Here is a 21366-nt window from a genome sequence, read left to right on the forward strand (position 1 = left end):
CACCCAGGCTGAGTACAGGGGTGTGATCATAGCTCACTGCAGCCTCGATCTCCTGGACTCGGGTAGTCCTCCTGTCTCAGCCTTCCAAGTATCTAGGACTACAGGCGTGTGCTACCACACCCGGCTAATGTTATTTTTGTAGAGATGGGCAGGGTCTGCAGTTACATGCCTTGCAAATAGCAGAGACAGGGTTTAGTCTCAGTAACCAGTGCCTAGGGCACAGGTATTTGGCTAGAGGAGAGAAGGCTCAGGGGAGCCAGTTCCATCTGACCTGCTTGCTAATTCAAACATGGCTGCTCACCTGTGTGGGCCCTGGCAAGGTGTGTGAGGGGTAGCTGGGTGACCCACCCTTTGCAGGCACTGGGGCAAGATGCTGGGGGTCAGGGAGAGGTTGGGTTTGGGCAGAGTAGAGGTGATCGTGTGGCTGGGGAGGCAATGTCACCTTGAATGTGTTTCCATACCCAGGGGCCAGATGGCCCAGGAGGAGGGGGATGGAGGCAGGGGGAGAGAGTGAGGTCTTTTTGACTTCGGTGTGCTTTGACTGGGAGTCAGAATGAGCAGGGCCCCTCCACAGCAGGGCTGAGACATCTCAGCCCTCCTAATTTAGCCTTTCTGAAGTGGAGCCTTGGGAGCTGATGAAGCTTAATAAACTCTCCTGGTGCTTCCAGCAGGCGCTTGAGGGTGGACCCCACTGCCTTCTAGGCATAGGAAGTGTGAACTAGCGGGAATCCTGGAGATTTTCTCGCCAAAGTGTCCAGTCAAAATAGAATGGGAGCCAGAAATACAAGCCACACGTAATTTTAAATTAATTTTAAAACATTTAAATTTAGCCACAGTTTTAAAAAGTAAAAATCAATAGGTGAAATTTATTTTAATATTTTAACCCAATATAGCCAAAATCTTGGCATTTCAGTGTGGGATGAGTATAAAATAATGAAGGAGATGTTTATTTTTTTTTTCTTTTGTACTAAATCTTTGAACTCCAGTGTGTGTTTTCCACTTAGAGCACATGTCAGTGTGGACTGGCCCCACTGCAAATACTTAGTGGCCACCTGGTGCTTCGGTCACCAAGTGGGACGTGGTGGAGCTGGTGCAGTCCACCATTCTCAAAGCAGGCATCTGGGGTCGGGGATGCAGGACACTGTCTGGGCTGGAGGCAGGAGACTGGCTGTGCTAGTGGGAAGCCAGATTCCAGCCCCAGACCCCAGTACCTTTAGCTTCAGATCCTTGGGGTGGGTGCATTGCTTCTGCTGGGAGGGAGAGGTGCTCGGGAGCCCCTGATAGGACCTGGGGCAGGCCCCCACAGGCGCTGCATTTCTCTTCTATCCTGGGCCTGGCGCTGCTGTCTTGACTCCCACCTCATCACACTGACTTCAGCTTTCTCACCCTGAGAAGGGAATTCAAAGCCTCTGCCCCTCCCAGGCAGACACCAGGATATGATTTTCTTTTTTCTTTCCTTTTTGTCTGAGACAGGATCTTACTCAGGCAGGAGTGTAGTGGCCTGATCTCAGCTCACTGCAGCCTCTACCTCCCAGGCTCAAGTGATCCTCCCACCTCAACCTCTGAAGTAGTTGGGATGACAAGTGCATGCCCCCATGCCCGGCTAAATTTTGTATTTTATGTAGAGATGGATTTTTACCATGTTGCCCAGGTTGGTCTTGAACTTCTGAGCTTAAGCTTGGCCTCCTTGGTCTCCCAAAGTGCTAGGATTACTGGTGTGAGCCACGGGGCCCTGCCCTGGGTATGATTTTCAAGTGGTTGGTGTCTTGTGACTGGCAGCTGATAAACGGGTGATACAGTGTTTCTATACAGGAGTCTGCAGTGCCAGGAATCTGCAGGGGTGGATTGGGGGTTGGGGGAAGCCTGTGGAGCCCGAGGGTGGGAACAGAGAGCCTTCTTTTGCTGTAGGTGGAAGCCTGTCCGGCTCCTTTCCCTCTAAGGTAAGACAGCTTGAGAGAAGTTTTCACCCTCCCATGCGTGGCCCTGAGGCAGTTAGCCGATCAGTTACTCACCGGGCTCTCTGCTGACTCTAATGAGCCAGGAAGCCTCCCTGTGCCCAGGCATGCTGTGATCACGGTGTTCAGTGATGAGGTGAGGCTGCAGTGTCCAGCCAGGGGGCCACGCCACAGGGGCCGGAGGGCATCTGACCTGCTGTTACTGCTTCTTCCACTCTTGTTCCGTCTATACTGGGGCAGTGCCATCCGACTAACAGATCCATTTATTAATTTAGCACATTTGTTTTGAGAGCCTACAGGGTGGCGGGCACTATTGTAGACACAGGTGATACAGCAGCAAGCAAAACAAGAGAAACATCTTTGCAAGCAGGGGAGGGGATCTGCAGTGTTGGGTGTATGGAGTTGTTGCTGGGAAGCAGAGAAGCTGAGTAAGAGCTGGGCAGAGAGAGACAGTCAAGCCCATGTCTAGGGAAAAGCATTCTAGACTGAGTGAACAGAAATCAGACACTTAAGCTGAGAGGAAATGCTGTGGGTTGGCAGATACTGTGGAGACTCACTCCTGGACAGGCTGCGGAATGTGTGGAAGCAGGTACAGCCCAGGCCCATGCTGAGGTTCAGCAGGGAAGCCAGAGGAGTCCGGGGCCCGGGAGACCTGGCTTACAGTGGAGAGAGTCAGTCTGTGCCAGTGGTGGGATGTGGCTGCAAGAAATGCTCAGATTCACGGAAGTCTGGTGTCCAGCTGGCAGGCGTTAGTGATCCCACGAACACAGCTGTGTGCCTTGAACATGCACTCCAGAGCTTCCAGAGAGCGCCGGGGCTGTGGGGGCTAGAGACTGTGTCTGGTGCGGAAGCTGGCTGAGAAGGGGCTGGACAGGCTCTTGGTCACTGTGTGGAGCCTTCGAAGGACTTGGATATGCTTGAGACTCCCTTCCCCTAATTGCTGTATAGGGCAGGGTGGACATCCAGGGATCTTGGAGTCTAGGGAGCCAGTCTGCACAGGATGGTTTTAGAAGAAGCTGTAGGGTGTGGGAGTTCGGGGTGGGCTCTGGACGAAGGAGCCAGAATTCCAGTCCCAGCTCCACTCCTCAGGAGCTGTACAACCTGGCTCATTACTGACCCCTTCCCCACCTTAGTTCCCTGGCTCTACAATGGAGGTAATTATCATGTTGAACTCACCGGGTTGAGATAGTATTTAATACTTGCACAACCCTTAAAAGCGTCTAGCACAGTGGTCCTCAACCTTTGGAAATGTCTGGAAACATTTTTTCACACCTGAGGAGTGGGATTTCCTACTGGCGTCTGGTGGGTGGAGGCCAGAGATGCTGCTACACATCCCATAATATACAAGACAGACCCCGTAGCAATGAACAGTCTGGCCCCAAAGTCAGCAGGGCAGAGATTGAGGTCAGGTTTTGTGTAAAGTGAGCGTGTAGTACATTTTAGTTGTTAATGGGACACACAACACATCTTTATTCACATGTTATTACTTATTTGTCAGATGTTTATGAAACATCTGCTACATTCTTGGCAGTTTAATAGAATCTGGAGATACAAAGAAGTTCCTGATCACAGAGGTCATTGCCTCACAGGCAAGATGTGAAAGCACAGAATTATGTAAGACAAAATTAAATTATACCATAAAGCATATTGTATAGTACACTTACCCTGGTGGGCTCTTGATATAAAAATGTCTCCAGTCTCAGAGGTCATGGGATAGTGGGTAAGACATGAAAACCTTGTATAATATAAAGTGGTGATACCTTTAAGTGCTGAAATTCAGGCATAACCAGTGTTTCATGGGAACCAAAATATCAGTCATTTAGAAGTATAGGTGAAGCCTGCACACAAGAGGAATCATTTGAGCCAGATGTTGCCAGAGTGGGATTGTCCCAGCAAGCAGGATGTGGAGGGTTAAGACGTTATCTTAGTCTGTTTTGTGCTGTTATTACTGCCAGGTAGATAATTTACAAGGAGCAGAAGTTTATTTGACTCACAGTTCTGGAGGCTGGGATGTCCAAGATCTAGAGACCACATTTGATGAGGGTCTTCTTACTGTGGCATCTTATCGTGGACTGAAGAAGGGCAAGGTGGAGAGAGAGAGCAGGAAGGGGCCTAATTGTCCTTTTATAAGGAACTGAATCCCATAAAAATGGCATTAACCCATGCATGAGAACAGAGCCTGCTCTCTCTTAAGAGGTCCCACCTCACAACATTGTTACATTTGGGATCAAGTTCTCAGCACATGAACTTTGAGGGACACATTCAAAGTTCAACTTTGAGGGACAGCATTCTGCCCCAGTTCCCAAAATTTATGCCCTTGTCACATGAAGGATACATTTGCTTCATACCTATAATCCCAAATTCTTAATTTGTTTCAGCACCATATTAAAAGTCTGAAGTCCACAGTCTCATCTAAGTCAGCTATGGGTAAAACTCAAGGCATGATTCATCCTGAAGCAAACTCCCCTCCGGTCATGGGCTGTGAAATCAAACTGTGTACTTCCAAAGTACAATGGTGGGACAGGCAGAGGACAGACATTCCATTTCCAAAAGGGAGAGATCAGCAAGAAGAAAGGGGCAACTGGTCCAAACAACTCCAAAACCCAGCAGGGGAAACAATACTAAATATCAAGTCTTGACGACAATCGTCTTTGATTCCATGTTATGCCTTCCAGACACACTCTGGTAGGGACCTGGGTCCCCCAGGCCTCCAGCAGCCCTGTTCCCTGGCTTTGCTGGGCTCAGTCCATGCAGCAGCTCTCATGGGTTGGTGTCTCGTGCCTGCAGCTCTCCCAGGTTGCTGTTGCACACCGGTAGCTCTGCAGTTCTGGGTTGTCAGGACGGCCTTACTCCTACAGTTCCACAGGGCTTCCTGGGAACTCTGAGCAGCTCTGACCCCACAGTTCTGCTGGGCATTGCCCTAGGAGGGGTTCCCTGGTGGTGGCTCTGCCCCTGCAACAAGTCTCTGCCTGGGTCCCCAGGCTGTCCACAATATCCTTGGGAATCTAGTTGGAGGGAGCCAGGCCCACAGCTCCTGCGTTCTATACTCCTGTGGCATTAGGACCACATGGATGCCACCAAGACTTACCATTTACACCTTCCAGAGTGGTAGGTCACATTGCACCTGGGTCCATTTGAGCCATGGCTGGGGAGGCTAAGTAACATTGTGCCCAAATGTGGGAGCAGTGACTTGAGGTGGCCCTGGACAGTGAGCCACAGGTCCTGAGGGCTCCCAAGACCTGGGTTTTAAAATAGTTCCTTCCCTCAGGTTTTGGCACTCTAGGGCTGTGGTCACAGGTACCTTTGGGATCATTCGCATTGTCTTGAATACAGCCTCCAGCTTCATTCTTATTGTACCAATCTCCCTATCAAACTGTGGCTCTGGCCAATACTAATCTCCTTCTCAAGTGGTTCATACTAATATTCTTAACAAACTATCAAACGGTAACTTGCCTGCACCCTTGCTTTCTTCTCCTGAAAATTCTTTCCATTCTCGACTATAGGGCCAGTCTCAGAGTCCTTCCCGTCTCTAAGTTCTGTTTTGCTTTTCATTATAAATTTCCTTTTCTTTTTTTTTTTTGAGATGAAGTACTCTGTTGCCCAGGCTGGAGTTCAATCTCAGTTTACTGTAACCTCTGTCTCCCAGGTTCAAGCCATTCTCCTGACTTAGCCTCTGTAATAGCTGGGATTACAGGCATATGCCACCATGCCCAGCTAATTTTTTTTTTTTTTTTTTTTTTGTATTTTTAGTATAGATGAGGTTTCATCATGTCAGCCAGGCTGGTCTCGAACTCCTGACCTCAAATGATCAGCCCATCTCAGCCTCCCAAAGTGCTGAGATTACAGATGGGAGCCACTGCACCTTGCCATGCTTTTCATTATGAATTTTGTCTTTAAATCATTTCTTTCTTCTCAAATTTTACTGTATACAGTTAAAAGAGGTCATACAGCAACCCAAATGCTTTGCTGCTTAGGTATTTCCTCTACTAAATAGCCTAGTTTATCACTCTTAAGTTCTGCCTTCTATACAGTTTTAGGACCTGGACACAATGTAGCCACATTCTTTGCTGCTTTATAACAAGGATGACTGTTATGCCAGTTTCTAGTACCTTATTCCTCAGTTATGTCTGAGACTTCGTCAGAATGGCCTTTACCATCCATATTCCCACCACCATTCTGATCACAACCACTTAGGTAATCTCTAAGAAGTTTCAGACTTTTCCCTGTAGCTCTTCTAATCCCTCTTTATCTCTCTCCTTCCCTCCCTCCATCCCTCCCTGCTCTCTTTTCTTCCCTTCCCTCTCCTCTCCTCCTTTCCCCTCTCCTCTCTACTTCTTGGCACCAATTTTCTGTCTTAGTTCGTTTTGTTCTGCTGTAACAGAATACCACAGATTGAGTACATTATAATGAATAGAAGTTTATTTGGCTCATGGTTCTGGAGGCTGGGAAGTCCAAGATCAAGGAGTTGCTCTGGCAAGGGCCTTCTTGCTGCATCATCCCATTGTGGAAAGTGGAGTGGCAAGACAGAGAGATCAAGAGGGGACCTAACTGGCCTTTTATAAAGAGTCCAGTCCCACAATAATGGCATTAACTCATCCATGAGCCGGAGTCCCATGATCTGAACACCTCTGATTAGGTCCTGCCTCCCCACACTGTTGCACTGGGGGCCAAGTTGCAGCACGTGGACTTGGGGACACATTCAAACCACAACAGGCACCTTAATAAAGGTGGAAAAGGGATGTGGCAGCTGCAGTATGGGAGGGAAAAAGGCAGCTCCCTTTGTGTGCTTGGGAGGAGGATAAGAGATGCATCTGCAGTTCTTGTGGCCCCAGACTGAAGGGCCCTGGTCGCCTGCTAAGGAGCCTTGGCTTTGTGCAAGGAATGCGGAGCTATTGAAGCAAGAGGGTGGTTTGATCCATATCATTTCTTAGAAAGACGCCACGTTGGCAGTTTCAAAGAACGGACGTGAGTGAGGAAACACTTGTGGTGAAGAGACCAGTGAGGAAGCCTGTAACTTGGGGTGGGATCTGGAACCAGGCTGTGGCTCCAGAAGGGGAGCTGGGGGGGCTGCACTCTGAAGGATTTCTGAGAGTTTAGACAATGTGACCTTCACATCGTGGCTGAGTTTTGTAAGATCTGACATCCACAGTGCCACCTATGATGCCAGGCTTGTGGTAAGGAGCTTAGCAAGTATCCGGTAGAATGAGCAAATGGGGGTAGAATTGAAAATATTTAGTAACCATGGAGGGGGGGTGAAAGAGGGAGGTGTTGGGAGACTGTGTTGATAATACGGGGATTGGGAGCAAGGGGAGTCCAGCTTTGAACATCTTCTTCCACTTGAGGAATTTAAGATCATCCAGCTAGAAAATGGGAAATATTAGGATGGGATGTGGAAGAGAAATTAGCACTGAAAATACAGAGCTTGAACCATCAGTGTATGAATAGTAGTTAAACCTCTGAAAACAAGTCAACTTGTCTGATGAAAATGTGTGGTGGGGAGAGGCAGAGGTTCAAGGACAGCTTCCTGGAAAATACCAGAATTTAAAGGGTGGGCCCTCGGTGTCTTACGCCTGTAATCCCAGCACTTTGGGAGGCTGAGGTAGGCAGATCACTTGAGGTCAGGAGTTCAAGACTAGCTTGGCCAACATGGTGAAACCCGCTACTAAAATCTCTACTAAAAATCCAAAAATTAGCCAGGCAGGGCGGTGGGTACCTGTATTTCAGCTACTTGGGAGGCACAAGAATCGCTTGAACCTGCAAGGCAGAGGTTGCAGTGGGATCGTGTCACTACACTCTAGCCTGGGTGACAGAGGGGGACTGCCTCTCAAAAAAAAAAAAAAAAAGGTAGGTCCCAGCAGCAGAGCCTCCTGTCTCAGAAGAAGGAGGAACCTGGAGGGTTATAAAGCAGCAAGGAATGTGCCTACATTGTATTCAGTTCCTTCTTGACCTTGACCTAGAAGCCAAGGAGGAGGCAGGGCCAGCAGCATCAAAGGCCTCTTAGCACAGTAAAGACTGACAATAGACCTTTCTTAGGTTTGGCAGTTAGACAGTCACTGGCCTCATCAACAGCAATTTCAGAATAAAAACAAGGGTGGAGGGAGTGGCATAGCGGCGGGGGATAGAGCGGGAAGTGAGGGTGTAGTACAGGTGAAGAAGTTTGATCACTGGAGGGGAATGAGGGAAATGCAGGGAGAGCTTGAAGAGGAGCTAGAACAGAGAGAGGCTTGTTGTTTCCTTAGGAAGAGGGAGACTTGAGTATGTTTATAAGTCAGAGAATAGATAAGGAAGAGGAAGAGGTGGGAGACACAGGGCAAAGAGGGGTCATTGATTGCGAACTATTCTGGGGAAGTGAGGAGGTTTTGGTGTCTTGGTGAAGGATTTGGGGGAAGAGGGGAGGTAGGAGAGTCTAGAGGTAGCAAACAGCAGGCAGACAGGACTTCAGGTTTTCCCTACGTAACTGAGGACAGTGATGGCCAGTTGTGGTGGCCCATGCCCATAATCCCAGCACTTTAGGATGCCAAGGTGAGGATTGCTTGAGGCCAAGAGCTTGAGAAGAGCCTGGGCAACATGGAGAAACCCCATCTCTACTAAAAATACAAAACTTAGCTGGGTGTTGTGGCGCATGCCTGTAGTCCCAGGTACTCAGAAGGCTGAGGCATAAGAATCGCTTGAACCCAGGAGGCAGAGGTTGCTGTGAGCTGATGGCACCACTGCACTCCAGCCTGGGTGACAGAGCAAGACTCTGTCTGGAAAAAAAAAAAAAAAAACAACAACTGAGGACAGTGAGAGTAAGTGATCGCTTAAGATCACAGAACCAGCAAGTAAACCCCAAGCTTCTGCCCCTCTGGTCTTTCCCTATCCCTTCCCTGAACATTAAACCGTATCATTTTTATGGGTCCAGGGGCTCTGAGGGGCTGGGTACCATACTGTGCCCCTGGGGGCATACCTAGCTGTGCCCTTCTTGGTTTGGCAGGTACCTGCTGAGTTCTCGCTGTATGTTAGGCTGGGAATGCTGGGGCAGCAGGAGGCATGGTTTCTGCCTCCACTGGGCCTTATTTCTTTACCTTGTCCCCAGGTTCTGCCCTGGGGCAAGTTCTGTGGTAGAACTGACCAGCTCCCTTAGGCCAGGGACACCTTGGTCCCTAGCAGAGCACCAAGAGAGCAGATGGTCTTCCTCCCTGGGGGCACCTTTGCCCAGCAGGTTGGGTGAGCTGCCGTCCTAGTGAGAGGCTGGTCCCCTTGGACATGAGTGGATTCGATGCCTGCTTTCCCACCCAGGTACTCTACTCTGGCTTTTCTCCTGCCCTTTATGCCCAGAGCTGGACCAGCAATGTGGGGTAGCTGCTGGGAGAAGGTGCCACGTTTTCCTGAGGCAGTAGTCCGCCCTGGGAGCCCTGGCATGCCTGGGGCCACTGAGCAATCCTCTCGCTTGGGCCCACAGGGGAGGGGGTTAAATCCCTGACTGGGTATAGTGGAGCAAGCCCTAAGACTCGCCCAGTCTGCTTGGTGCAGTTTTGGAATGAAGACCAGGCAATGTAGAACTTTACTGGGGAAGAAGTAAAAGAAAGGCTAATTGTTTTGCTGTTCAGGACTGGTTAGTGCTGCTCACCACAAAGCCAAAGGTCTTTTTCCTGGAGGACAGGCCTGGAGGGTGCCTGAGTATTTGTCTTTCACTTGAGGTGAAATGGTGTTTCCCACCCAGCCTGCATTTTAGAATCACAGAGGAGGTGGTTTGTTTTGTTATTCACTATTCATGCCTGCGCCCCAGCCCTAACCAATTAAATAAACATCTTGGAGAGTGGATCCTAGACTGGCTGAATATTTTTAAGCTCCTCAGGTCACTTCATTGTACAGCCAATGCTGTGACCTATGAATACAAAGGGGGATGAAACTTCAGGGAGATGGAGAGAGGAAGCAGGGAGGGCGAGAGAGGCTGCACTTCCTAAGATCCTGAAATGTTAGAGCTGGAGGCATCCTGGTTCTGAGCTCTGCAACTCAGAGTAGTCCCAGCCATGCAGCAGGCCCCATGCTAACCACGAAGCTGGTTGGAATGCAGATCCCCACCCGCGCTCTGGCACCCTCTGAGTCACAATGTGCACATCAAGGTTTGAGAAGTGCGCTTCACATCACCCACAGATCATCCAGACCAGTGGTTTTCAACCTTGGCTGCACATTATAATCACCCAGGGGACTTCAGCGAATTCTAGTGCTGGGCTAGATGAATCAGCCCAGAATTCCTGTGTGTGGGACCTAGATACTCATTAAAAAAAAAATTTTTTTTTTGATAAGTACTTCGGGTGAGTCCCCTCTTCAGCCATAATCAAGAACATCAGGCTTGACAAGTGCTTCTCATACTTGAATGTATATATGAATTGCCAGGGTATCGTGTTCAAATGCAGATTCTGATTTTAAGGGTCTGGAAGGGAGCCAGAGAATCCGCTTGTCTAAGAAGGGCTGTGGGATGCCCATGGAGCTGATCTGACCTTTTTTGAGCAGTGGGAATAGGCTGATTTCTCAGTTTGACAGTGACGAAACTGCAGGTCAGAGAAGGAGGGATGATCATCCATGCTGTAACCAGCATGCTGTACATTCAGTACTTTCTGAGGTACTCTACCGTGTGCCAAGCAGTGTGCTCGATGTGGGACTAGACCTGCAAATGGGACAGATCCAATTCCAACCCGCACAGAGCTTAGATCCCCGTTGGGGAGTCAGACAGAAAGCAAACAAGTAAGTAACTAAGCTGATTACAGATGGGAAAAGCTATGAAGCCGAGGAGGGCCATGTGGTAGGGAATAACTCAGAGATTGCTGTGGGATGAAGGGTAGGGAAGGCATTGCCCCTTTCAGAAGAGCTGCTGGGGGTGTTTCTAGGATAACACCTTTAATTGAGAACTGCTGATTACAACCTGGTTACTTTTCTTTCCTGGACAGGGCCAGGCTTCATCCCCTCTGGGGTCTGGGGATGGTTTCTGACTCTACTGAGGGAGTCTGACCCTGGTCCCTGCCTGGCTGTCTCCTCTGACTTAAGACTGATTCTTCAGTGCTTATGTGCTCAGAGTGGAGCCTGGGAATGAGCCTGCTGGGGAGCAGGATGTTGACTCCACCATTGGACAGGGCTCAGGATCACTGGTTAATGGTTTATAAAATGGACCAGGCTTCATCCTGATGCTGTCCCCAGCCCCTGTGAAAAAATGGAAGGTTTCCATTGGTGCACAAATGCTAGTGCCTACCTCCCTTTCCTGATCGACCATCAGAATCCCCTGGGCTGTTTCTGAAAATGCCTGTCCCAGGCCATACTCAGGCTGACCAAGGCGGTCTCCAGGGAAGGGCCCTGGAATATTTTTAGGAAGTGGTCAAGTGACTCTTCCAATCCAGACCATCAGGAAGCATGGCATGGATGGAAGAAACTGGCACTTGGCATCTGGTGCCTCTTTGCATGACTGTGGAAGCCACGGAAATTTCTTCTGCAAGGATTCTGCGGCGTGGCCCTGGCTGAGCTGTTGCCTGTGAGGAAGCCTCTGCTTGTGTGTGGGGTGAACAGCAGCTCACCCCTTCCCATGCACAGTCCTCACCTTGCTGCCTTCGTTGGAAGCATCTCCTGACTCCTCTTTGACCAGCTCTCTTGACACTCCCAGCTCCCCATGCTCCCCATTCAAGCACCTTCTCTCCCTGCGCTTACCCCATGGCTGGGTGGGGAGGTTTGAGCACCGTTTGCATTTGGTCAGGGTCTAGAAGGAATCAAGGAGGCCTCATGAGGACCATGTCGTAGCCCCACCCTCACTCCTAGCCTCTGGCCTGAGCAGACCTGTTTGGCTGCAGATGGATCATGGAGAGGCAGACGGTGGCCAGACCAAGGGATGCCTCGGATGGCGGAGAATAGGTGACCTCAGTTGGGTAAAATAGGACTCAAGCCCTCGCACAGTTAGTTGGCTTATCTTTCATGTCAGCAGCGGGTTGGGTAGCTATCTGCCTCTTGGAGCTGGCCCTTCGTGGGTCAAAATGCAGAAGGGGACGGTGAGAAGAACCACACTAGAGAGGCTGGAGTAGGCCAGCCTGGCTTGGGACCGAGTCTGTGAGGGCCGGAACCTCGGTTTTCCCTTCCGTGGCAGGACTCACCTGGATCTCTGATGCTGCCCTTGGAAGAGTTAGGAGGAATCCTGGGAGAGAAAGGTCACTTTCAGGATGACTGCCCCAGGCAGCAGCTTCGTGCTTTCTGGAGGAAGGGAGGGGCAGATAGTGGGTGTGTCCTGCTCTGGTGTCTAGGCAGGAGAGTTTGTGAAGCCGACCAGACAGACACCTGTGACTCCTATCTCCTAGGTGGCCCGAGGCAGCCGGGATGACAGCTCTCCCCAGGAACCCTGCTGCCTGCTGAGAAACATGATCAGCAAGTCCCGTGAGTGTGATCTGAGGGCTCCTCCACCCTGGGGGACAGGCCTCCAGAAGCCATCTGCAGCAGCATCCTGGGACCTCTGGGGGCTGTGGGGGGACAGACAGCCAGGGGTCCCTCTCTTCGTCTTCAAGGACAGTAGGCACAATTAGGGTCAAGCCCTCAGCCAGGGCCAGGAGAAGGCCAGAAAATGCTCCTGGATTAGGGGTCGGAGGGGCTCAGAAGCGGGCAGGTGAGAAGGTAGACTGGGGCTGTACCTGCCCGTTTCGGCCTCTAGCTCCTCTGTGCATGTGTCCTGCAGGCTGGAAGCTCCTGGCCATGTTGGCTCTGGTCCTGGTTGTCATGGTGTGGTATTCCATCTCCCGGGAAGACAGGTACATCGAGCTGTGAGTTCACCTTCCAGGTTCTTCCATTGGTTCTTGTGAGGGACAGGGCTTAGGCATGGAGCATGGAGCATCACGGAGCAGGGGACCTAGTAGGGCAGGAAGGTTCCAAGAGCCAGTGCATGACCTCATCCCTTCAGCTGCTGGTATGGAGTGTTTCCATGAGGGTGGATGGGGGTAGGGCATGGGATGACTCACTGGGCCCTCACCCAGGGAGTGCAGGGGCAGGAAGACCTGGATCCTCAAGGACTCGGGTTCCAAGTGGAGCTTAACTTGAGATGATTCCTCCCTGGCACCTTGGGACCTTCATGCCATGAGAGAAAGCTTAGGCTGCCTGGAACATGGGCCCCTGGGTCTGACTGCGGCTCCTGCCTCCTGTCCTTTTTCTCTCCAGTTTTTATTTTCCCATCCCAGAGAAGAAGGAGCCATGCCTCCAGGGTGAGGCAGAGAGGAAGGCCTCTAAGCTCTTTGGCAAGTAAGTACTCAAGGATGAGGCGGGTAGAGCAGGGCATGGAGCGAGCTGGGATTGAGGGGTTCACAACGTGGGGAGTAGACGGAAGGAGCAGCCGTGTTGGTGGACGTGGTTAGGTGAGGCCAGGGAGGGAAGAGAAGGCCATATAATAGCAGTCATGGGCCTGACCCTGCTTCTGGCATCAAGATTAATTCCGTTCTCATCCCCACCCTGCTTTCACCTCTGCGCAGCTATTCCCGGGATCAGCCCATCTTCCTGCAGCTTAAGGATTATTTCTGGGTCAAGACACCATCTGCCTACGAGCTGCCCTATGGGACCAAGGGGAGCGGTAAGTTCCCACCCGGCTCTGTGGGAACCATGGGTTCGTCCTGGCCATGGGGCTTCCTGTTCTCTGCTGTCCATGGCCCCAGTGCCCAAGTTCTGAGCCCAGCTCGGCTACCAGGGCCAGGGGAAGAAGAAGGCAGCCAGGGCTCTGAGGAGCAGTGAAGGGAGGGCAGGCAGCCTTCAGAATGCTAGCTGTTGCCTCAGTCCCTCCACCCGGCTCTTTTCGTAGAGGACCTGCTCCTCCGGGTGCTAGCCATCACCAGCTACTCCATCCCTGAGAGCATCCAGAGGTAAGGCAGCACTCCCCCAACTCCAGCCTGAGCACCTTCCCCTCTTTCCTGCCCCCGTGTGAAACAGTCATGGCCTGGCACCATCCCAGCCAATTCCCATGGTAGCCTAGCCTGGGCATCTGGGTGCAGAGCGGACAGAGGCTGCTTGAGGGTATTGCAACAGTGAAGCTGGAGTTTCTCACTGATACACCCCCATGCCTTCCATCCACTCCTCTGCCCTCTCCTGTGCTCTTCACAGTCTCCTCCTCTTTTAAAGCCCAGGGCTGTAGAGTCAGCATGACTGTAAATGGGACCACGGGGTGATGCCTGCTCCACGGGGACTAGGGGTTGAGGGGGCCTAGGAAGTGGTCTTGAGACGGGCCCAGGCAGATGCAGAGCAGCGAGCGTGGGGTGGAGCAGGGTGACTTCTGGTCTTGACACTCCTATTCCTACGGCAGCCTCAGGTGCCGCCGCTGCGTGGTCGTGGGGAACGGGCACCGGCTGCGGAACAGCTCGCTGGGAGATGCCATCAACAAGTACGATGTGGTCATCAGGTGTGTGTGACTGTCTCTTCCTACTTCTGTTTGGGAACTGGATGTCCAAGCCAGGGACTGTAGACAGGCCCAGAGGCCTCTAGTGATGAATCCTTCCCCCACCCCCAGATTGAACAATGCCCCAGTGGCTGGCTATGAGGGTGATGTGGGCTCCAAGACCACCATGCGTCTCTTCTACCCTGAATCTGCCCACTTCGACCCCAAAGTAGAAAACAACCCGGACACACTCCTCGTCCTGGTAGCTTTCAAAGCAATGGACTTCCACTGGATTGAGACCATCCTCAGCGATAAGAAGCGGGTAAGTGGGAGGACAGGGTGAGGGCTGAGGTTCAGGGGTGGGGATGCTGCCCGAGTCAGGACCTCATGCTCTTTGATGTCTACCTGGCAGTTCTAAAGAGCCAGTGTGGGGACAGCATGAACTGGGCTCCTGGCGGTCAGCGCCTTAGGCTGCCCTCCAAGGGCAGTGTTCCCATAAGCCGCCCCAGCAACTGGGCACAAAAGCCTGCAGGCATCAGGTGGCAGCAGCCAAAGGCACGCACACTCCAGGGCCATCTGCAACAGGAAAGCTGCCCAAGGAGGTGTTTGCCTGTGAGGAACTTCAGAGCTGAGGAACCCTCCAGCAGCCATCTACAGGCGGGGGGCAGGTTAGAGCAGGGTGGTCTGTGTCCTAACAGACGATCCCCAGAAAGAGTTCATTCACTACATCACTTTGCCATCTGGTCACAGGCTGAACTGTTCCATCTGGCATTTTTGTCAAGTGTTTAGACAGCTAAAACTTTAGGCCCTTATACCTGTTTAGATGTTCTTGGAAGTGCTCCAGAGTTTAGACCCTCTGCTCTGTAGACCTGGTTACTTGGCCTCCCGAGGGGGTGCCTTTCCTCCTCTCTTTTCCTGGTCCTCTTCTGGTCTCCCATCTCTGGCACAGACTCCACGTCCCTGTCCTCTCACCTTGTGCTCCTGAAGACCTCTGCCATCACTTGGACCCCCTCGCCTGGCCGAGGACTACTGGGTTGGATTTGAGAAATAGGGCTTCACCCGCCTCTGTCTCTCCCTTCTCACCCCATCGTCCTAGGTGCGAAAGGGTTTCTGGAAACAGCCTCCCCTCATCTGGGATGTCAACCCTAAACAGATTCGGATTCTCAACCCCTTCTTCATGGAGATTGCAGCTGACAAACTGCTGAGCCTGCCAATGCAACAGCCACGCAAGATTAAGCAGGTGATGATGGGAAGCCAGGGCTGAGGGCTAGGTTCCCGGGCGGGAAGCGGGAGAGACATTCCTATGGGCTTAGGAAGCTGTGGAAGGACCCCATAAAAGGGACAGCAGTATGCATTTTCCCTCCAGGAATACACCTGTCATTAAAGTCGCTGCCACAAAGGGGAGTGCACACTTTGTGGAGAAGCAAGGGGCATCTACTAAGTAGGGAGGGATGGGGACCGCCCGGATTGGGTTTAGCAGCCGGAGTGAGAGCATGGTTTTGGCAGGCACTGGTCAGAATTTGTCAACTGGGGAGTTGCCAGACAACTCTGGTCTGATCTGTGGAACAACTTGAGCCGTGCAGTTACTGTTAGATGCTTCATCTGTGATCTTATCTTGAAACACTGGTCTGAATGCATTAAACAGTTGGAACTTCAGCCTCTTCTTGCATGTCATGGTTTGGTACGGTGTGTCAATTCAGGAAGCCGATGCAGTTTACAAGTTAGGGGTTTTTGTTTTGTTTTAGAGCTAAGGTCTCACTCTGTCACCCAGGGTGGGGTGCAGTGGTGCAATCATAGCTCACCGTAACCTCGAACTTCCAGGCTCAGGTGATCCTTCTGCCTCAGCCTCATGAGTAGCTGAGACTACACGTATGTACCATCACGCCTGCTAATTTTTAAATTTTTTGTAGCAATGGGGGTCTCCCTGTGTTGGCCAGGCTGGTCCTGAACTACTGGCCTCAAGTGATCCTCCTGTCTCGGCCTCCCAAAATGCTGGGATTACAGGTGTAAGCCACTGTGTCTGACCACAAGTTAGTGTTTCTTCTTTTTAACCTGATATCCTTGAGCCATAGCAAGTTATGATTTTGCTTGCAGTGCCCTGGTAGTCTTCAGCTGGTAGGCTTTCACCCACTTTATAGCTTCCCCAGTACTTCCACCCATTTCTCGGAGCCTCTTGGGGAGGCCGTGTGGGCTGGTGAGAGACAGGTACCAGCAGACACAGGTAGGGCGCGCCCAGCTGCATTGTGTAGTGTGGGTCTTGGCAGATCAACTGCTCAGAACCTTGGTTTTCTTACCTGTATGATGGGATAATATCCATAATGACCTTTTAAGGCCATTATAGGATTTTAAAAAATAATAACGATGTAAAATACCTATTCTGGAGACTGGTACACAGTGCCCGCTCTTTAAATATTTGCCAGATTTGAATAAGTGATTTTATTGTTTACTGAACATCTCCTGTTTGAATAACAGGAGGGTACTTTTGTGACTGCTCAATGCCAGGCCCCAAGTCTCCATGCTTGGAGAGGAAGTTGTGCTCCTTCCCCTAAGGGACCTCAGTCTAGCAGAGTAAGAATGCAGGTTACACTGTGGGGTGATAAAATTCCACAATAGAGAGTTGTTCCCAATGCTGTGGAATCTCAGAGGAGGGGCGGACGCCTGCTGAGAGATGTCTGGGAGGCTCCTTGGAGGAGGTGGTGCTGGAGCCCAGCCTGGGAGGATCAGGCAGAGAGCTGGGGAAAGGCATTCCGTTTGGCCAGAGCAGGCGGCTCCTCCAGCACTGAACTGTTCCAGTGCAAGTGGAGTTGAAGGGCAACAAGGGGGCGTTTTGTGCCATGTATGGGGTTACAGATGGAAAGGAGGCTGGAGAGGGAGGTGAGAGAGGGCGAGGATCTGAACCCAGCTCCCGGCGATCGGAAGGGAAAAGGAGGAGATGGACTCAACATTGTATTGTTTTCTTTTCTTTTTTTGAGACCAAGTCTCTGTTGCCCAGGCTGGAGTGCAGTGGGGTGATCTTGGCTTACTGCAACCTCCGCCTCCTAGGTTCAAGCAATTCTCCTGCCTCAGCCTCCCAAGTAGCTGGAATTACAGGCATGCACCACCACACCTGGCTAAATTTTGTATTTTTAGTAGACATGGGGTTTCGCCATGTTGGCCAGGCTGGTCTCAAACTCCTGACCTCAGGTGATCCGCCCTCCTCAGCCTCCCAAAGTGCTGGGATTACAGGTGTGAGCCACCACACCCAGCCTATAGTAGTTTTCTATTGCTTCCTAACTAATACCAGAAGCTTAGCTGCCTAAAACAATACCCGTGTACTGGCTCATAGTCCTGTAGATCAGAACAACATGGTGTGGCTGGTTCTCTGTTTTGATTGTCACAAGACTGAACTCAGTTTGTCAACCAAACAGTTCTCATCTGGAAGGGTGGGGGAAATTTTTGCTTCCTGGCACATTCTTGTTGTTGAAATAATTTGGTTACTGTGATTGTAGACCTGAAGCCCCATTTCCTTGCTGGCTGTGAGCTGGAGGTCAGGGGCCACCCTGAGCTCCTGGAAGTGGCCCACATTTCTTGCTGTACAGCCTCCATGTTCAAGCCAGCGATGGCATGATAGATCCTTTTTGTGCTTCAAATCTCTGACCGCCTCCGTTTCTGATCTTGACACCTGGATTTAAAGGTTCAGGTAATTAGGTCAAGCCCAGCAGGACAGCCTCTCCTCTTCTGTTCAACTGTGCCATATAAAGTAACGTAACGTAATCGCATCATATTCACACGTTCCCCACACACGCGCAAGGGATGAGATTACATGAGGGGCAGGGTCATTGGGGTTCTCTTACAATTCTGCCTTACATATTTTACAGGTGGAACTGAGAGATTTCTGACCAATTCTAGGTTTCCAGCTTGGACAGCTGAGGGGGGATGGTAACATTTAATACAAGGCCGGGTGCAGCATGGCTGTAATCCTGGCATTTTGGGAGGCTGAGGCGGGCGGGTCACCTGAGGTTGGGAGTTCAAGACCAGCCTGACCAACATGGAGAAACCTCATCTCTACTAAAAAAAATACGAAATTAATTGGTACATGCCTGTAATCTCAGCTGTTCAGGAGGCTAAGGCAGGAGAATCACTTGAACCCAGGAGGCAGAGGTTATAGTGAGCCAAGATTGGGCCGTTGCACTCTAGCTTGGGCAACAAGAGCAAAACTCTGTCTCAAAAAAACAAAACAAAACAAAAAACAACCATGTTTAATACAGGGAGTATGAGGAAGAGGAAGGATTTGGTGAGTGTAAGGAGCCTGTGTCCAGGCAGAGATGGCTAGAAGGCCATGGAAGTGTGGCTCAGCCCAACCGAATGAGAGAACACACTGGTGGTGAAAGCAGCAAGGATGAAAAAGAAGGCCCAGGCAGGGAGTGGAAGATGAGAAGACAGGAGAGCTTAGAGAGGGAGGAAGCTGGCGTGTCGACGGGCCTGATGAGCTCCAGGAATGGCTCCCAAATGGGTGTGGGCAGCTGAAGTTGTGTGCAAAGCAGGTTGCTGGAACTGAGGAAGGCGAAGTGGGAGAAGTGAGACTCTCAGGCTGCCCATCACTGCAGATGAATTACGGAGCAAGCCAGGTCCTCAGAGCAGCCAGTAAGGTAGATGGGAAAGGTACTGCTTTAAAGAGGAGAGGCCAGGTGCGGTGGCTCATGCCTGTAATCCCAGCACCTTGGGAGGCCGAGGTGGGCAGATTGCCTGAGCCTAGGAGTTTGAGATCAGCCTAGGCAGCATGGTAAAAACCTATCTGTATAAAAAAATAAAGAGAGCACCACCCCCATAAAGGATCCCACAGCTAGTGCATGTCAAGCCCCCAGGTCTTCTGAACAAGGTCAGGTTCTCCAAGGAGGAGAACAGAACGCTTCCCTTCTTTTGAAGGAGTTGCTTAGTGCTTTTGTAGGCCTCAGTTTTCTCATCTGTAAAATAGGGCTAACAATAATATCTACCTCCAGGTGTTTTTTGCTAGACTGGATGAGATAATGTTTTATAGGTAAAATACTGAACATGGTGTCTGGCACATGTAAGCATTTAAAAAGTAACTGATGTAATGATGATTGGCATTCTGATTGTTGTTCTTATCTCTAGAGGCCCCAGAGCTGTACCATCCAGAATGGCAGCCACTAGCCACATGTGGCTATTTATTGATTTACTTATTTATATTTGATTTTTAGAGATGAGGTCTCACTATGTTGCCCAAGCTGGAATGCAGCAGCTCTTCACAGCTGCATTCCTAGTGCATGATAGCCCAGAACTCCTGGGCTCAAGCAGTCCTCCAACCTCAGCCTCCTGCATGGCTGGAACACATGCACCACTGCACCCAGCACATGTGGCGACTTAAATTTACAATGTAATGAATTAAAATTTAATAAAATAAAAAATTAATTTCCTCAGCTGCACTGGCCCCTTTTGTGTGCTCGTTAGCTCGTGGCTTGTCTTGTTGGACAGCGCAGATGGGAAACGTTTCCATGACTGTAGAAAGTTCCACTGCAGAGCGCTGGCAGAGATGACGGTGGGAGGAGCAGGGCTTCCTCTAACACCCTCCTGCCCCTGTTCCTCAGAAGCCCACCACAGGCCTGTTGGCCATCACGCTGGCCCTCCACCTCTGTGACTTGGTGCACATTGCTGGCTTCGGCTACCCAGATGCCTACAACAAGAAGCAGACCATTCACTACTATGAGCAGATCACGCTCAAGTCCATGGCGGTAAGTGCCTGGCTTGTGATCATGGTGGGGCAGGGGGTGGATGGGCCTAGGGACCAGACAGTCAGAGGGATGCTGGGTGAGTGGGAGCAGTGCCGAGACCCAGCGGTGGCTCCTGGAGTCAGAACTAGGACCGAGGCATCTGGACTCCCCAGCCAGCATCCTCCACGTTCAGCTGCACGCGTTTTGTCTTCCTTCCAAGAGCCAGCCTGGGGAGGGGAGCTCCCAAGAAGTGTGGAGTCACGGGGAGGGGCAGGGAGACTTTCCTGGAAACAGAGAGGTCCCTGGGGGTCCCTCAGTTGATTTCCTTGGCTGTCTCCACAGGGGTCAGGCCATAACGTCTCCCAAGAGGCGCTGGCCATTAAGCGGATGCTGGAGATGGGAGCCGTCAAGAACCTCACGTCCTTCTGACCTGGGCGAGAGCTGTAGCCTGTCGGTTGCCTACTCTGCTGCCTGGGTGACCCCCATGTGTGGCTGTGGAGATGCCTGGTGCCAGTATGACCCACTTGGACTCACCCCCTCTTGGGGAGGGAGTCCCGGGCCTGGCCAGGTCTGAGATGAGGCCATGCCCCTGGCTGTTCTTATGGAGCCGAGATCCAGTCAGGTTGGGGGTGCTGGGGCCACGGGAGCCCCGCCAGGGCAGGGGGCTTGTTGCTGTGGAACCCCCTCTCTGCCAGCACCAAGAGATTATTTAATGGGCTATTTAATTAAGGGGTAGGAAGGTGCTGTGGGCTGGTCCCATGCATCCAGGAAAGAGGCCAGTAGAGTATTCTGCCCACTTTTTGTAAAAACCTACAGCTGATGGCCCCATCAAGGCCTAGACCCAGCACCTGCCTCCCAGGAGGGCAGGGGCATCGGGAATGGGTGGGTGCCCTCCAGAGAGGGGCTGCTACCTCCCAGCAGGCATGGGAAGAGCAGTGGTGTGGGGGTTCCACCGAGAATGGAACCTCATCTAGAAAAGAGGTTACAAACCTACCATTAAACTATTTTTCCTAAAACGGCAGCAGTTGTGATTTCCAGTGTCCTTTCAGGTTGGAGAAGGCATGGGGCAGGGTGTGGCACTGGGCAGTCTTGTTAGATCAGAGCAGGGCACGGTCACTCAGGGAATAATTACTTATTGAGTCCAGTGTTGAGTGCCCAGTCATGCATTACCACCCTGGCATAGCGTGAGAGTGAGGTGGTGCTCACAGCAGCCCTGTCTGCAGACACCCAGCCTGGCACCCTGCATCCTGGTTTACTGCCCTGGGGAGGGAGGGGCTGGAGAATGCCAGATGGGAGTGGCAGAGCCCTCTCCCACCTTCCTTCCTCTCTCCCACACCAT

The 21366-nt window shown here is 51.4% G+C and overlaps 1 protein-coding gene across 10 annotated transcripts in view; it reads left to right on the top strand.

The window, feature by feature from the left end:
- ST3GAL4 (ST3 beta-galactoside alpha-2,3-sialyltransferase 4) overlaps positions 1-21048 on the top strand; it is a 58297-nt gene extending 37249 nt beyond the window's left edge. For 5 of the 10 annotated variants that reach the window (XM_039470528.2, XM_039470529.2, XM_074400846.1 and 2 more), the window contains exons 2-11: positions 12272-12347; positions 12643-12727; positions 13119-13199; positions 13427-13524; positions 13750-13810; positions 14248-14343; positions 14452-14641; positions 15416-15559; positions 19905-20048; positions 20370-21048. In XM_039470528.2, the coding sequence (XP_039326462.1) occupies positions 12272-12347; positions 12643-12727; positions 13119-13199; positions 13427-13524; positions 13750-13810; positions 14248-14343; positions 14452-14641; positions 15416-15559; positions 19905-20048; positions 20370-20456 (1062 nt within the window). In that variant the 3' untranslated portion in view covers positions 20457-21048. The other 5 variants (XM_074400842.1, XM_039470530.2, XM_074400844.1 and 2 more) reach the window with 4 other exon arrangements.
- The last annotated feature ends 318 nt before the right edge of the window (positions 21049-21366 follow it).

The sequence above is a fragment of the Saimiri boliviensis genome, chromosome 6, assembly GCF_048565385.1.
Source record: "Saimiri boliviensis isolate mSaiBol1 chromosome 6, mSaiBol1.pri, whole genome shotgun sequence".
In the NCBI taxonomy this organism is placed as follows: Eukaryota; Metazoa; Chordata; class Mammalia; order Primates; family Cebidae; genus Saimiri; species Saimiri boliviensis.